This window comes from Aotus nancymaae, unplaced genomic scaffold (genome assembly GCF_030222135.1).
Source record: "Aotus nancymaae isolate 86718 unplaced genomic scaffold, 86718_ANA_hifiasm-v0.15.2.pri h1tg000058l, whole genome shotgun sequence".
NCBI lineage: Eukaryota > Metazoa > Chordata > Mammalia > Primates > Aotidae > Aotus > Aotus nancymaae.
In genome coordinates, this window is record NW_026988472.1 from 13,901,451 (window position 1) to 13,917,022 (window position 15,572).

Sequence of the window (15,572 nt, forward strand, 5' to 3'; positions counted from 1 at the left end):
CAAGCAAACTAACCTCTAGTTATTTCATAGCCAGATATGGTAAAAGTGGGGGAAGTAGGGCTGATTAAGGGGGCAGGACAAATGACCTAGCACAGAGGGGTCAAAAATTGGTGTGCACATGAAATCCGTAGGGACAGATATACACAGAATTGAAACAGTGGAGGGCGGAGGCTTTCAGGAGCCTTTGAAACTCCCAGGTGGAATGCAGGTTGGACACACATCCTGCATGGACCTTTCCTGCTCTGCCGGGATATCCTGTGTTTGTCAAAAGGACCGCACAGGGAAGCCCTGACTATTGTCCTTCCCAAAATCTGCCAGTGAGCCCCTCCCCAGCCTGAAGCAGCCGCTCCTGGCAGAGGAAGAGTAACTCTGGAAACAGTGTTATCAGCATCCTCCACTGACTTCCTCACCTCCTCCCCAGCCTCATTAGCCAGAAGCTCCTCATCATCGTCAAAGAGAAACCTGGGAGGCTGGGATGGGATCAGCACCCAGAAGCCAGCCCCCTCTGACAGCTTCCTTTTTGGCCAAGCCCTGCCTCTGTACAACCCCGAGTGGGCAGCCAGAGGCTGCAGCTGGAGCCCAGAGCCCAAGATGGAGCCCCATTTGGGGCCTGAGGCTGCCGCCCTCCGCCACGACTGGCCGGCCCTGCTGCTGTGGGTCTCAGTCCTGAGCTGTTCTTTCTCCTTGCCAGCTTCTTCCCCTCCTTCTCTGGTGCCCCAAGTCAGAACCAGCTACAATTTTGGAAGGACTTTCCTCGGTCTTGATAAATGCAATGCCTGCATCGGGACATCTATTTGCAAGAAGTTCTTTAAAGAAGAAATAAGGTCAGAATATCAATCAAATAACTCTGAGTCACAAAATTCTGTTCCCTTCTTGTGAAGATGTCCAGGAATTTGTTGAAAAGGAATCAGGATGTTAAATATGGGTGGGAGCTGAAGCAAATCCTTTTAATCAGAGTGGTAATGGTCTGAAGCTGGGGTGGGTAGGAGGGTAAGATGTGAAGCCAAATTCCAGCCCTAAATGCTAAACCCAACATTTCCTTTTGAAGTGAAAGCTTGAAGTTTTCTTTCCTATGAACAGAGTAGCCTGGGACGGTTGAGTTTACCAAGTTCATTTCTCACGGTCGGTGGGATATAAAATTTGGAGAAAGTCTGCAATGTGATAGATATTTTAAACCATCATGAGACTTAATGATGTGCACCCATTATTGAGGTGGAAAGCTGAGACATAGCAAGATAAAGTGACTTCAGTGGGGGGAAATGGATAACTCTGTGACATGATGGAACCCGTTTCGCTATATATATGCATCTTATAACATCATGTTGTATACTTGAAATATACACAATAAAATTTATTTTTTAAAAAAGATTAAGTAACTTGCACAAGGTTACCACCTAATAAGTGGCAGATCTGGGATTCAAACCAGGACGGTTTGCTCCAAAGTTTCTGAGCCAGCTTTCTGTTGTGAGAGATAGCCTTGATCAGAGGAAAACCAGAGTTTAGTAAATTGCATGCACATGGCTCTCAGCAAAGCATGGGATCACGCTCTAGAATTCAAGGCTATCAACACACAGTCGATGAGCCTTTACCACGGCCAAAATCTAGCAGGGACTGCAGTGACAGCAACTATAACTCTGGTCATTGCCTTCTAGGGGGTCAGGACGAGGGAGTCATGTTATAAATGATAATATTAAGGCTTGGTCTGATGCAGGGCAGTGTAAACGACCTCCAGGAGCTCCATTAATTCCAAATGGGAACTGGGGAAGGGCTTGTCCATGAGGAGGTATTCTGAGCAAGGCCTTTTAAAGGATGAGCCGAAATGTAATGGGAGGTGAAGGGCTTTTAAGGTGAAAGTAACATCTTAAGCAAAGGTGTGGCATGAGGTAAAAGGTGTTTAGCAGCTAGAGATTGAAGGGATATATGAGGCAGGGGGTCTTTAATTGCCATGCCAAGGAATTGGGGCCTTGATCCTGTGGACCAGTGGTTCCCAGTCTTTTCAGTACCAAAGGGTCATATGCCCTTTCTCCTCCATATTCCTCAAAGGACCTGACTTATGCTTGTAAGATTTGGTGACCAAACAAAAGGCATTAAAATGATTTTATTTGCAATCTGTATTAATCAAAGACATTTTTGCTTACTCAACTAAATTACTAAATAGAAATAATAGATAGAAAATACCAATCAAAAATGTTGAACGTCTTCTGTGAGGCATTTTACGGAGTTGGTGTGGACTTTTCCTATTCAGCCTTTTAAAAGACATATTAAAGCTTTTTAAAGGCATTTTTGAAAGACCACCCAATGAGGAATCTCTATTGCAGGCCATGGTGAGAGTGTTAGGCTGGAGAGGGGCAACGTGAGATGTGTGATTTGGGAAGAGCTCAGGGAAACTGTACAGGACGGACTGGTGGTGTTGGCTGGGGCTGTGAGACCAGTTCCTGTAGTCCAGAACACGAGTCATGGGGAACAAAGTAGAATAGGAAGGATACAAGTCGGTTCAGTTATAGAGTCATTCTGTTGACCAACACCATGTGAGAGAAAGTCAATATGGAGATGTTGAGTGTGAATTCAAGGTTTTCTGCCTGGGAAATGAGATGGAAAAGGACCAACAACACAGGGGAAGGGATGCTGATTCCTTGGAGAGAGGAGCCAAGGAGAAGACAGATATATCTTAAAATAAGAGGGAGAGAAATTTAAGGGTTCAACTGAGGAAGAGCTCTAGGATGACTGCACATTCACCAAAGGGCAATAAATGAAGTTGTTGTTTCCAGGCAGATGCTAGCCAAATTCAGAAAGCATTTCCCTAAATAGGTTTGTGTTCCGTTAGAGTTCAGGATATTACTTCATCTCCCTTAGAATTCATTTTCCATGTGCCCGTGAGAGGGAAGTGTGCAGATACAAGCAGGAAAACACCAGGCAGGGCAGACTGATCATACTCGCACAAAAAGGCAGAGAGAGGCAGTCAGTGGGTCTGGGAACGTGTCCTGTTTAGAGTTCTTTTCTCTACCTCATAAATAACTGTTTTCCTTATTATAAAAGTTGTGACGGTTTATTTTAGTATTTTCAGGAAAGATTGATTAAAGAAAGCACAAAATAAAATCACATATAATTCTTCCACCAAGAGATCACCCCTTTGTGAACATTTTCTTACATATCCTTGCCACCCTTTTTCTAAGTGTGAATTAAGAAATTTTTTTACAAAAATGTGAACATGCTATAGACTTTTTGGAAACAATTATTTAACAATACATCAGGGACATCTTTCCATATTATTGAATGATCTTCTGCACACTTTGATTTTTAACAGCTTCATGGTATTCAATCGCATCAATCAACCATAATTTATTTAACTAAACATAACTTATTTAATTATTTAACCATAATTTATTAAAACCGCCATTGTGAGACCAGAGGTTTTTAATTTCACTTTTTGGTATTATAAACAGTTCTATGTTAAACATTCCTGCAGCTATGTTTTGTGCACATCAGTGATAAATTTCTTATGACAAACTTCTAGCAGTGAAATTTCTGGGTCAGAAAGACAAAATGGAAGGAGATATATATATCTAAATAGAGACTTCTAATTGTAAAGCTCACTTCTTGCACACTTACAAATATTCAATACTTTTTTTTAGTTGTATTTCTTCTGAGTCGAACCTTTTCTCAGATTTCTTGACTATTTGTATTTCTTCTTTGCTAAATTGTCTACAGGTTCACATCCTTTGCCTCTCTTTCTAATGGCGTATTTGTTCATTGTGTTCTTGTTGATTTCCAAGCATTTTCCCACTTTAAAAGAGTGATTACCATGACACCTTAGGAGAAAGCCCATCCAAAACTGTCAGCTATTGGTTCAAATGCTATAGCCAGGTCCTAGTCCTCACTAAGGATAGGACAATGCTTGCATCTGTTCAGCAGCAGATCATAGATGGGCTTCCCAGACTGGCTGGATATGCTGAAGACACATGATTAACAGATAAACGTCACCTTTCCTCTTTTCTCTTGTCTTTCCTTTGGCAAGAATGCTAAGGATGAATCACATACTTCCCATACTCAACCACTGACCTTTAAAATTATGAATGTTTACAGTACCAATCTTCCCATGCATTCCATGTTGACTTTTAAATCCTGAATGAAAAAAGTTAAGGGAAGCGAGGAAAATGAGTCAGCCTGATTGCCATACTCTTCCTACTGACAATATACCTATATATGAAATCCTGAGAAGTCACACCAATTGGTAAGATCTCCCATGATCTGGTTGGTCAGTATTGTGCATGCGGGGTGTGGAGGTCGGGAAGTAGATAGTGGCAGTACCTCTGATCACAATAATCCCTAGGAGTTCTAGGCTCTTACCAGGGCTAATGCTTTATCTCACCTTCCTTATTATACACACTTGGCCTTCTATACCACCTCCACTATCAAAGTCTTAAAAAAATGTTTAAACACCTCCAACTGAGCAGTGGAGGGCTCACAGTAAAACAACTAAATCATCAGGCCTGATTTGGCCGTCCCTTCTCCCTTGCCTCTTATCTGTCTCCTTGTCCTCAGAAGTTGATAATAATTATTGTCTTAACTCACTTCTTTACATCAACTCAGGAGCCTTGGGAAATACAGGACTCGAGAGCTTATGGCAAAAGTATTCATCTACACGTTCAGTCATCCTTATGTGAACCTATGCACGCATTCATCCACCATCCATCTACCCATTCATCCAGGTAGCCCTCCATGCATTCTTCCACCCAACCATCACTCTGTGCATCCCACCATCCAGCCCTCCATGCATCTCTCTACTCACGTATCTGTCTGTACATCTGAATACCCATTCATCCATCCAACTGTAAAGTACTGAGCACTAACTTGGTACTCTGCTGAACACTGAGTTACAAACTTAAAAGAGGTCAAATCTTTGCTCTGAAGGAGTTTACTTTCTATTAGGAAGACCAATAAGTAAATCAATGGTTAAAACAGAGTATGGGAAATATTTTTAAATGTCTTACACAGGGTATCATGGGAGTGTATGGGAAGGTCCCACCTGGGGGTGAGGGAGTGAGTTCCAAAGAGGTGGTAACCATCTGGGTTTTAAAAGGCTACATAGGAATTTTCCAGACAAGGAAGAGAAAGAAAGTGTCTCAGACAAAGGTGTCAGCACATGACAGGTGGCTGGAACCTCGGAGGTCTGAAAGAATGTGGCTTATCCAAGGATAGTCAGTGGATAAGCCATATTTGGTGAGATCAAAGCAAACTTGTAAAAAGAGCAGAAGGCAATGCAGCAGGCCGGGCATTGTGGACTAAGCTCTAAGCACTGAGCATGAACTGTAGTGTGAAAGCTTTGGAAAGACACTGAATGGTTTAAGGGTTCAGTGCAGAGCTAGGGGATGAAGAAGAGGGAAGAGAGGAAAAACAAATTTAGGAAGGCATATCTACAGACTTTGTGTTTGACCAGACACAAGCATCAGAAGAATGCATGGGAAGAGGGCTTTTTATTCGAATTCCAAAGCTGTCTCCCTCCCTTACACCCCCATCTCATGTTGAGGGATTTAGGGGGATTGGACCACATGGCCTTGATGCTTTCTCCCAGCTCTGAGAAACTATAATTCTGCTTGTCCATCTTTCAACACAATGAGGAACTTGGCCAGCCTCACTCCTGTCAGGCCCATGATCTCAATTTAGGAGGAAGATTAGAATGCTGTCTCTGCTTCGTGGTTGTCCAAATTCCAGGATAGGAACATTTTAGTGAATCAAAACCACTGACATTTTCTCACTGCCATTCTTCTATTCAATAAAGTAGGCAGTCAGTGCTGTAAGAATATACATTTTTCCCATTCAATGCAATAAATGTATTGCCATTTTGAATGAGGGGAGAAGTACAGCCTGTAATCATGTTTATTTGTCTCAATTAGTCCTTATGGAATGCCTCAAGCCATCACGGAACCTGCCCAGGCGCTCATTATTAGTCATCTGCCAAGGCAGTGCTGTCGTCTCAGAAGAGCCTCCTTAGGAGGTGGGGACAGAAAAATAAAGGACAATGAACTTGTCTCAAAGGGCAAGAAATCTCTTCCCACACCGCCCCCACCAGCTGGGAGAACAGGAGCTTTGAGTCCTGCCCTCCTCTACCACTAATTGCCTGTGAGTCTCCAGAAAAGTCACATGTATATTCTGCATTTAATTTTCTCATCCTCAAAACAAGATGCAGAATGGAGCAGGGACAAAATAATCTTCAAGGATCCTGCCACCTATAACTCCTAATAACGTTACCAATCTGTTTCTATGAGCTAATTCATAAAATGGGTGATAGAGGAATAAGCAACCACAAAGTGATAAAAGAAACAAAATTAATGGGGCCAGGCACGGTGGCTCATGCCTGTAATCCGAGCACTGAGCACTTTGGGAGGCCGAGGTGGGGAGATCATTTGAGGTCAAGAGTTCAAGACCAGCCTGGCCAACATGGTGAAACCCTGTCTCTACTAAAAATACAAAAATTAGCCAGGCGTGGTGGCACTTGCCTGTAATCCCAGCTGAGGCAGGAGAATTACTTGAACCCAGGAGGTGGAGGTTGCGGTGAACCAAGATTGTGCCACTGCCCTCCAGCCTGAGAGACAGAGTGAGACTCAGTCTCGAAAAAAAAAAAAAATTAATGGGGTTCCTTGGTGTTGGGTATGGAGGTGCGGTGGTGTCCGCACTGCAAGCTCTGGAGCCTTGAATGCCACTTCCTCTGATTCTTGGTCATGTGACCTTGGGCAAATGACATAATCACTCTGTGCCTCAGTTTCCTCATCTGTATGTTAATAATAGTATCAACTTCACAGGTTTATTGAAAGGATTAAATGAATCAGTACATATAAAGTGTTTAAGTAAAGTGGCACACTTAAGTGTTTCAGAAATATTTGTTACTATTATCATTATCTAAAAGAGCCACCTAGTGATAACTTTCCTGCTCCCGTCCCTTTGGTGGTTAGTGGGGTGGGGAGTGGGGGTGGGTTTGAAACTCCATGACCAAGAGCAGCTGCAGGATACAGGCAGACAGGCCCATCTCTGGGTCTTGGGCCCTTATCCACCTAGAGGGGAGGATCATTTCCCATAGTTGTCCTGAAACTTCTAGTAAAATGGACTCATTCCAAGTTTACACTGTTTCATCTTTTTAAATACATTGGTGGCAGTGTTCTTGTACAGAATCCTTTGTGCCTGCTTCCTTTGCAATTTGCATTATCCTGCGTTCCAGAAGTTACTCACTGGCAGTTTCCATTGGAGCACCTTCCCAGATGTGAGAGGCTGGAGCTCTAGTGCATAACTCAGGGATTCAGAGGGCTGGGCTCTCCAGATTCCCAGATGAGTCCCTTGACCTCTTTGCCCTTGTAATTTTTGTGTGTGACTTTCTTTGCCACCAGAACAGTGGGAAAAGCTTGCAGTCTCTTAGGGTAAAGTTGTGTTGGGTAAGAGAAAAAAACAACTCAATCTAGGGTTTGGGTCTAGTCGAAATATTAATTCTTCCAAAACTTATTATCCAAAACTTATTATCATGGGGTGGCCCAATAATAAGAATTTAAATATTCTTATTTAAATTCAATATATAACATGTCTTATGCTGCTTGATTTTCATTTGCAGTATGACTTTCAATTTTTAATAATAATGAAGGTAAACTTTTTCTGAGTAATTTTTCATACATAAATAAAAAGAGATTTAACATTCTTCCCTAATGGAAATATCAGCACACAGCTGGAGAAATGACTATGGAGAAAACGTAACTGTGGGGCCTAGGAAATTGGCAGATGATAATAGGTCAATGCTGGCCAGGCGCAGTGGCTCATTCCTGTAATCTCAGCAGTTTGGGAGGCCGAGGCAGGCAGATCACCTGAGGTCAGGAGTTCGAGACCAGCCTGGCCAACATGGTGAAACCTCGTCTCTACTAAAAATACAAAAATTAGCCAGGCATGGTAGTGTGTGCCTGTAATTCCAGCTATTCAGGAGGCTGAGGCAGGAGAATCGCTTGAATCCAGGAGATGGAGGTTGCAGTGAGCCAAGATTGAGCCATAGCGCTCCAGCCTGGGCGACAGAGTGAGACTCCAGCTCAATAAAAAAAGAAAAAGGTGAATACCTCTCCCCTAAGGAGGATTAAGGACTGACCAGGCCATCATCATGTAGAATCACACAACTCCTGGAGCCCAGATAGCTTCCAATTTGGTGATAATTTAATAGTCACTCTTGCCTGAGACTTTGTTGGTGCTGACGATTTAAATTTTTAGACTGAAAACAAAATTAATGGGGCTGCTTGGGGTAGGGTATGGAGGTACAGCGATCTCCTTAGTGTAGGCCCAAGAGCTTCTTCAAGAACCTCTGTGTTTCCAAGACCCAGCCATTGGTCAGAGGGTGAGCAGTTTGGGGAACCAGTGTGGGGAAAGGGAAAGATACTGGGGTTTGCTGACAGACAGCCCAGGGTCCGCACCTCTGATTGGCTACGCATTGTCTGACCTTGGCCAAGATATTGAAGCTCTATAAGCCTGAGTTTCTACCCCTGTACAGTGGAAATTGGGTATTAGGGGAATCAAAAATGGCAGTGTATGTAAAGCTGCTATCTTTACGGGGACTAAAAGTTCAGAGAGCCATGGCTAGTCTTTCTGTGCCAGTTGCATGAAGAGGATCGTGTCTGTGTGTGACTCATAGCTCCCTCACCTTTTCTGATATGACATATGCACTGCCCCAAGTTTGAAGAAACAAAAATAGTCCTCTCACAAAAAGAATTTCGAACACCTCAGTCTAAGTAGGAGAAATGGATCAGTTGGGCTCTTGTCCCCTGTCTCCTTGTCCCTGGGCTCTGCGAGCCTCCCGCTCACAGACCAATCCTCAAAGGGCTATTCTTCTGACAGGTCTGACAACTGGCTGGCTTCCCACCTTGGACTGCGTCCCGACTTCTTGCTTTCTTATCCTGCAAATTACTCAGATGATTCCAAAATCTGGCGCCCTGTGGAGATCCTTAGGCTGGTCAGCAAATATCAAAACGAGGTATCAGACAGGAGAATCTGTGCATCTGCATCAGCCCCAAAGACCTGCAGCATCGAGCGTGTCCTGCGGAAAACGGAGAGGTTCCAGAAATGGCTGCAGGCCAAGCGCCTCACGCCGGACCTGGTGCAGGTGAGTGTGAAGGCCATGGGAAGGGGGTGTGAAGGGGAGGATAAGAGAGAGAGAGACGAGAGATTCATTCCCATCTCATAGCTCAGTTTGAGGAAAAGGAGCAGCTGTGGTCTGTCTGAAGTGTGACAAAACACTGTCATAAAACAGAGTGGCTTATGGTAAAACAGTAACTAAACAAGGTTTACTTATAAGGTTCCATCCCATTGTCATCCTGCATTCTCTCTGATGCGATCCTCAGCGACAATTTGAGAAACAGTTCCTAGCTGCGACCTCTGGCCTGAAGATCTGACAGGATGACACTTGCCAGCCCCTCCTTCTGTCAGGGCTTAACTCACCCGTATCCTTCTCTGACAGCCCTTTGCCAGCCCCCAGGCTAGCCAAGTATCCTCTCTTAGAAGCTCCCATATATATCCTGTTTCACAATAGAGAGAGACCACTTTGAAAGCCAGGTTCCTCTTCTATCTCCCACTGTAAAGAATAACCAAACCTCAGTCATTACAGAGCCAACCTAAATAATACAGCATCCTCTTCTCACCTGAGAGCCTCCCACCCACTCCCATGAGCATGCTGCCCTGGGAACTTCAGCACTTCGCTGGTGCTGTCATATTCAGCACTGGGTCCCTCCTGTACTATCATGTCAACTATCATCCTTCTTCATTCAAGCCAGCACAGCCATGGCCCTCCACACACATCTAGCTGAGCCCGTTGGTGCAGAAGATGCCACCTCGGAAGACTGACTGGCTCACCTTCAGCAAAAATGAGAAAGGAGAGGCTCACCCCAATCTCTCTGCCATGACAAGGAGGGAGGACTTGGACCGGCCTTCTCATGGGGATGCTGAGGCTGCTTCTCACACTCCCTGGGCCACTAGGTCCTTTACATGGGTACCTCAGGCTGCCTGAGTGAATTCTGAGCACTAACAAACCCTCTGTTGGTCTCTGCAAGATGAGAGACATGGAGTAAAGAAGATTCACTGGTCCCTGGATATTCCATCGGGCTTTGTGCTTAGGTTGTGTGGTGTGATGGTGAATTTTCTGCGTCAACTTGATTGGGCCATGGGATGCCCAGCTATCTGGTCAGACATTATTCTGACTGTTTCTGTGAAGATGTCTTTGGATGAGATTAATGTTGAGATCAGTAGACTGAGTAAAGCAGATTTCCCACTCTAATGTGTGTGGGTCTCAGCCAGTCGGCTGAAGGCCTGAATAGAATAAAAAGCTGACCTGCTCCCAAATAACAGGGAACGCCTCCTTCCTGGCTGTCTGCATTTGAGCAGGGACATTGGTTTTTTTCCTGCCTTCAGACTCAAACTGAAACATCAGCTCTTCTTGGGTCTCGAGCCTCCCAGCCTTTGGACTAGAACTATGCATTGACCCTCCTGAGTCTCCAGCTTGCCAACTGCAGCTCTTAGGATTGTCAATCTTTATGGTCACATGAGCCAATTTCTTATAATAAATCTCTCTCCATCTATCTATCTATACATCCTATTAGTTCTGTTTATGTGGAGAACCCTGACTAATACATGTGGAAACTGCTTTGAAGTCAGGAGGAATCAGGTTGCTGGTAACAGGGCCATCATAGAACATTGAATACAACTGAGCTTTCCAACCTGGTGCTTTGGCAGTCTGCACTCTGTGAATTTATTGGCATTGAGTGGGAAGGGAACAAACCAGAGGAAGTCAAGGTGTCCCAGGATGGAGAGGTGTTGGCCAGATCCAATATGAGCATCTTGGAGTTGGTGCAGGAGACGCGAAATGGAGGCTTATGTAGAAGAACCCCATGGTGGCTACTCAACACGGGGCAGAAACAGAAGACAGAGGTCAAATACCAAAGCTCAAACCATGGTCAATGTGCAGTCCCCTGTGCCTCTCTTTCTGTCCTGCAGACAGACCCTTCATGCACGAGCTTTGGTACCCCACATATGCCATTCACAGGCTGACCATAACTAGTACTGAGGCGTGGAAAAGACCACTATCAGACCTCCTCCATTTTGCCTCAAATATGTGTTCAGGAACAAACAGCAGTCCCCCAGAAGAGCAAAACAGGGTAGACAGGGAATTGTTTCACAACCCCTTGAAGATCCTGTCACCTCTTACTGCCTCCATCATTGTCGAGTTCCATTCTGAAAAGCATAATTTCTCCAAGGCAAGCCTACCTCCATCTGGGACCTGGACAACATACCAAAGGAGGAACTTTCTTTTTCTTTTCTTTTCTTTTTTGAAATGGAGTCTCGCTCCATCACCCAGGCTGGAGTGCAGTAGCGTGATCTCGACTCACTGCAACCTCCACCTTCTGGGTTCAAGCAATTCTCCTGCCTCAGCCTCCAGAGGAGCGGGGCTTACAGGTGCGTGCCACCACACTTGACTAATTTTTGTAAAGACAGGGTTTCACCATGTTAGCCAGGCTGGTCTCAAACTCCTGACCTCAAGTGATCCACCCATCTCAGCCTCCCAAAGTGCTGGGATTATAGACGTGAGCCACCATGCCCGGCCAGGAAGGAACTTTCTGGTGTGCAAGATATACTTGGGATTCTACTTAAGGTAGCTAGACTAACATTAGGCTTTAAATTAAGGAAAAGGTCCTGTTTCTCTCACCTTCCAGATACTTCCATAATAACAGTACAGTAGAGATTATCCCAAGGGACCTAACAAGTCCAAAGTAACCTGCCAGGTACAACTTTTGCGGTCTGCAAAAGTTGTGAGTACATCTTGTGTCACCTACCTTGATGAATATAGACACTGGGGTAGAGGGAAAAGTTCCCCAGGGCCTGGAAACTCTGGTTGAGTTTTGTATCTGCCACTAAAAGCTATGGCAAAATGAGAAGAAGGAGCAGAGACCTAGTAAGAACACAGAGCTTCCATTCCTGTTAATCCATCCAATAGGTTTCATCAACTGTGCTACGACATCCTGGGTATTCAAAGATGAATCAGACGCAAGCTCCACCCCCAGAAGCATATGGCTCAGTGGTAGAGATAGGAAAGGGCACACATCATCACAAAGCCATGTAATTGACATGCCGACACTCTGTACTGAGACAAAGGACACACTACTGACTTGGGTCCTTAACTCCCTGACCAATTGACCTTGGATTTAAGCCCCAAATTTCCCCAATCTGCTCTGATATTCCTCCTCCAAAAATGAGGTGGGAGAAGGGCTTCTGGCTGATCTCAAAGGCCCTCCAAGCACTGATATTCTTTGACAATGTGACTCTGCTTCATTTATTTAGCAAATACGGATTGAATACCTACTAATCACCAGGAGCTATGCTGGGTGCCTTGATTTTCTTATTCCTCAAATGGCAGAAAATAGTACCTGGTCTGTCTGATTCATTTATCCTAATGAGCTTATAGACAAGAATATGCTTTAGAAGTCCATCACTATGGAAATGCGCAGCAGTATTCTTGTAATAAGTGAATCTCTTTCTTCAGTTTGTTGTGCTAAAATTTCCTCTACCAATTTTGTCATCTTGCATTACATGCAGCTAAACAAGCTTTTCTTCTTTCTGCTAAAACAGCATCTATTAACAATATGCTGGTAAGACACGGCCAAAACCAGAACAATTTTCATGTTACTTTGGCCCTCCCATAACCCATCTTTTCATCTCCACCATAGATTTTTCTCTTCCTTATTAAAAAAAAAAGAAATATTAGCAGCCATTGTATAAATTCTGCACAAACCCATTCTTCTATCAGTTAAGCTCAAGGTCATTACTATCCTATTGTGGCCCCATCTTCTCTCTCTCCTCACCAAGAAGTCTAGAGACCCTTTGCCCTTAGGATTGTACAGCGGACCCAAGGTGTACTGCTGCCACACTCTTTCCCACTTTTTTTTTTTTTTTTTTTTTGAGATGGAGTCACTCTCTGTTGCCAGGCTTGAGTGCACTGGCACAATCTCGGCTCACTGCAACTTCTGCCTCCCGGGTTCAAGCGATTCTCATGTCTCAACCTCTTGAGTAGCTGGGATTACAGGCACGCACCACCACACCCAGCTAATTTTTGTATTTTTAGTAGAGACGGGGTTTCACCATGTTGGCCAGGATGGTCTCGATCTCCTGACCTCATGATCCACCCGCCTCGGCCTCCCAAAGTGTTGGGATTACAGGCGTGAGCCACCACACCAAAAAGCCGCATATTTTATGATTCAATTTATAGGCAATGTCCAGAATAGGCAAATCCATAGAGAGCAAATCAGCAGTTACCAAAGGCTGAGGGGAGGGGAGAATTGGGAGTAACCGTTTAATGGGTTTCTTTCTGGAGTGATGAAATGATTTCTTTCTGGAGTGATGAAATGATTCTGGAATTAGATAATGGTGATGGTTGCACAGTCTTCTGAATGTATTAAAAGCCACTGAATTATATAATTTTAAATGGTTTAAATGGTGAACTTTATGTTACGTGAATTTTACCTCAATTCTAAAAGGGAAGAATAAGCCATAGAAACAACTTCACCTATTCTGTGACCCATTCACTTAGAGCCTTGTGATGGGCGGCTAATGTAATAATTTAATTTGTGCCAGGAAGTTAACAGCTAATGACATTTCACTGTTAGCCCTCTAAGAAGCCATTTGCATGTGAAGCCAATATTGCAATGCTTTCACTAGTTCATGCATGACTATCTCAGCCCGTCCTAATAAATTCCTGCATTCTTCCCCTACTAAACCCAGATGTGGCCCCAGAATTCTCCTCAGTAGTGTTCTAAGCTAGCAGCCTCTGTCTTTGATCTCAGTTGGAATAAGAGATGAAATCTCTGAGTGACCATTCATCCCAGATTTGGCCAAACAGCTCTGTCCTGTTTTTCTGATAACCTATCAGATATGAGTCCTAATTTCTTGTTTGGAAATTATGATCTTTCTGTATTTATATGGGAGTTTCAGGAGACAGCTGGGGAGCTATGATAGGTTGCATGGTTGGGAGACTTGCCTCATCCTTCAACTCACACCTAATGGCCCAACGTCGGCTCAGCCTACCTGTCAGGCCAGCCCCCTGGGATTCTCTCTGTGTGTGACTTAAGTGGGTTTTCTCTGATTTCCTCAAGAACCATTTTCCAACTGGGATCTAAGCCAGAGCCTTCCATTGTGCATATCTGCTTGTGTGTGTGTTGCTGTGTGTTTAGGGGAAGAAAAAGAGGCCACAAGGAGCTCACAGGCTCTGCTCAGAGAACTGACAAGGCAGAGATGAGAGGAGAAAAAAAATCAAAGAAATAGAAGTAAATGAAAGGGAGGAGGGATCTGGCCGGTTCAGGGGCCTCAGAACTTTGACTGTCAGCCCTGCTTATGAATAAATAAAGTCAACTTGGATGAAAAGCCCCAGTAGTCATCATCAGAGGCTGAGCCAGGGAGTCCCTGGCTCCCCTCCTGCAGGGCCAAATGCAACTTTGTATTTAAGGACACCGAGTCTTGAGCCACAATGAGGTACAGCTGTAGCAGGGCTGCTAAGGATGACAGGATCAAGAATTAGAAAGAAGGTGAAACAATGCAATGTGTGTGTGTGTGTGTGTGTGTGTGTGTGTGTGTGTGTGTGTATAGCACTTATGCTAATAACATCGTGACTTTTCTCCTCTAAAAGCTGCATTGTTCTGAAGGGAATATCCCACAGCCTAAATTACTAGCCCACAAATAGAGCCACAGCCAAGAACACCGCTCAGAGTTTATCATGAGGTGCTTGTTCACAAAAACACAAAGAAGGCTTCCTCTGCTCTTATGCCAAGGGCAAAGAGGCAACCACTCTAGGCAGCACGTGGCTAATCAGTGGAAAACACATATCCTCCACCCTGTCCCACCATGTCCTGCTCCCGTCCCCTCAACTACGATCCAATCTGACATTGTTCTAAACACATTACTCCCTCCAAATGGCAGTAAACTAGATGGCCGCAGAGCCTTTTCTCCCACTAGATGGCAGTACAGAGTGTTCGGCCAGCTTTGTTTAAACAAGGACGGTTGGCTATTTTACTTCCTATGTCTCCATTCTTTTCTAAAATAGACTAAGGGAAATCAGCAAATCAACCAAAATGCATGTTCATTATATAATCTAAATGTGGGTTTAGATGTAACTAATAAACAAGTGAAATTCACTTTTGTTTAACTGTAACTCCAAAATATGTAAGGGATATTTATAGGACCTATGCTGGACACTAGGAGGGCATAAGGGTATCAAGACGAGGTCCTTATACTCTGGGAGATGACACCCCAATGAGGGAGCCAGACCTTATTCGATTTGTTCCAGTACAAGACACATTGTGATAAAGTGTTTTAATGAAGATGAAAATTTTATATTGGATTCACAGCTAGTTTTCAGACTATAAACATTTTAATTTGTCACAGGCTACTAAGTCAAGGATGCTTCAAAAAAGTGCCTTTTTTTTTTTTTAAAGAACATGACTATATTGGTGCTGAAAAAGAAAAAAATAGGCTGACTGGTGACTGTATTATTTTCACACACGTCTACCATTGGAGTC

The 15,572-nt window shown here is 44.0% G+C and overlaps 1 protein-coding gene across 4 annotated transcripts in view; it reads left to right on the forward strand.

Annotated features, from left to right (window-relative positions):
* Positions 1-541: 541 nt before the first annotated feature.
* Positions 542-15,572, forward strand: part of DIPK2B (divergent protein kinase domain 2B) — a 52,729-nt gene continuing 37,698 nt past the window's right edge. For 3 of the 4 annotated variants that reach the window (XR_010338158.1, XR_010338157.1, XM_064364401.1), the window contains exons 1-2: positions 579-824; positions 8,857-9,121. Coding sequence is in view for 2 of the 4 variants with exons in the window: in XM_064364401.1 (XP_064220471.1) it covers positions 592-824; positions 8,857-9,121 (498 nt within the window). In the remaining 2 variants the exon portion in view is untranslated. Of the gene's footprint in view, positions 825-8,856; positions 9,122-15,572 lie in introns of all 4 variants that reach the window. The other variant, XM_012448177.2, reaches the window with a different exon arrangement.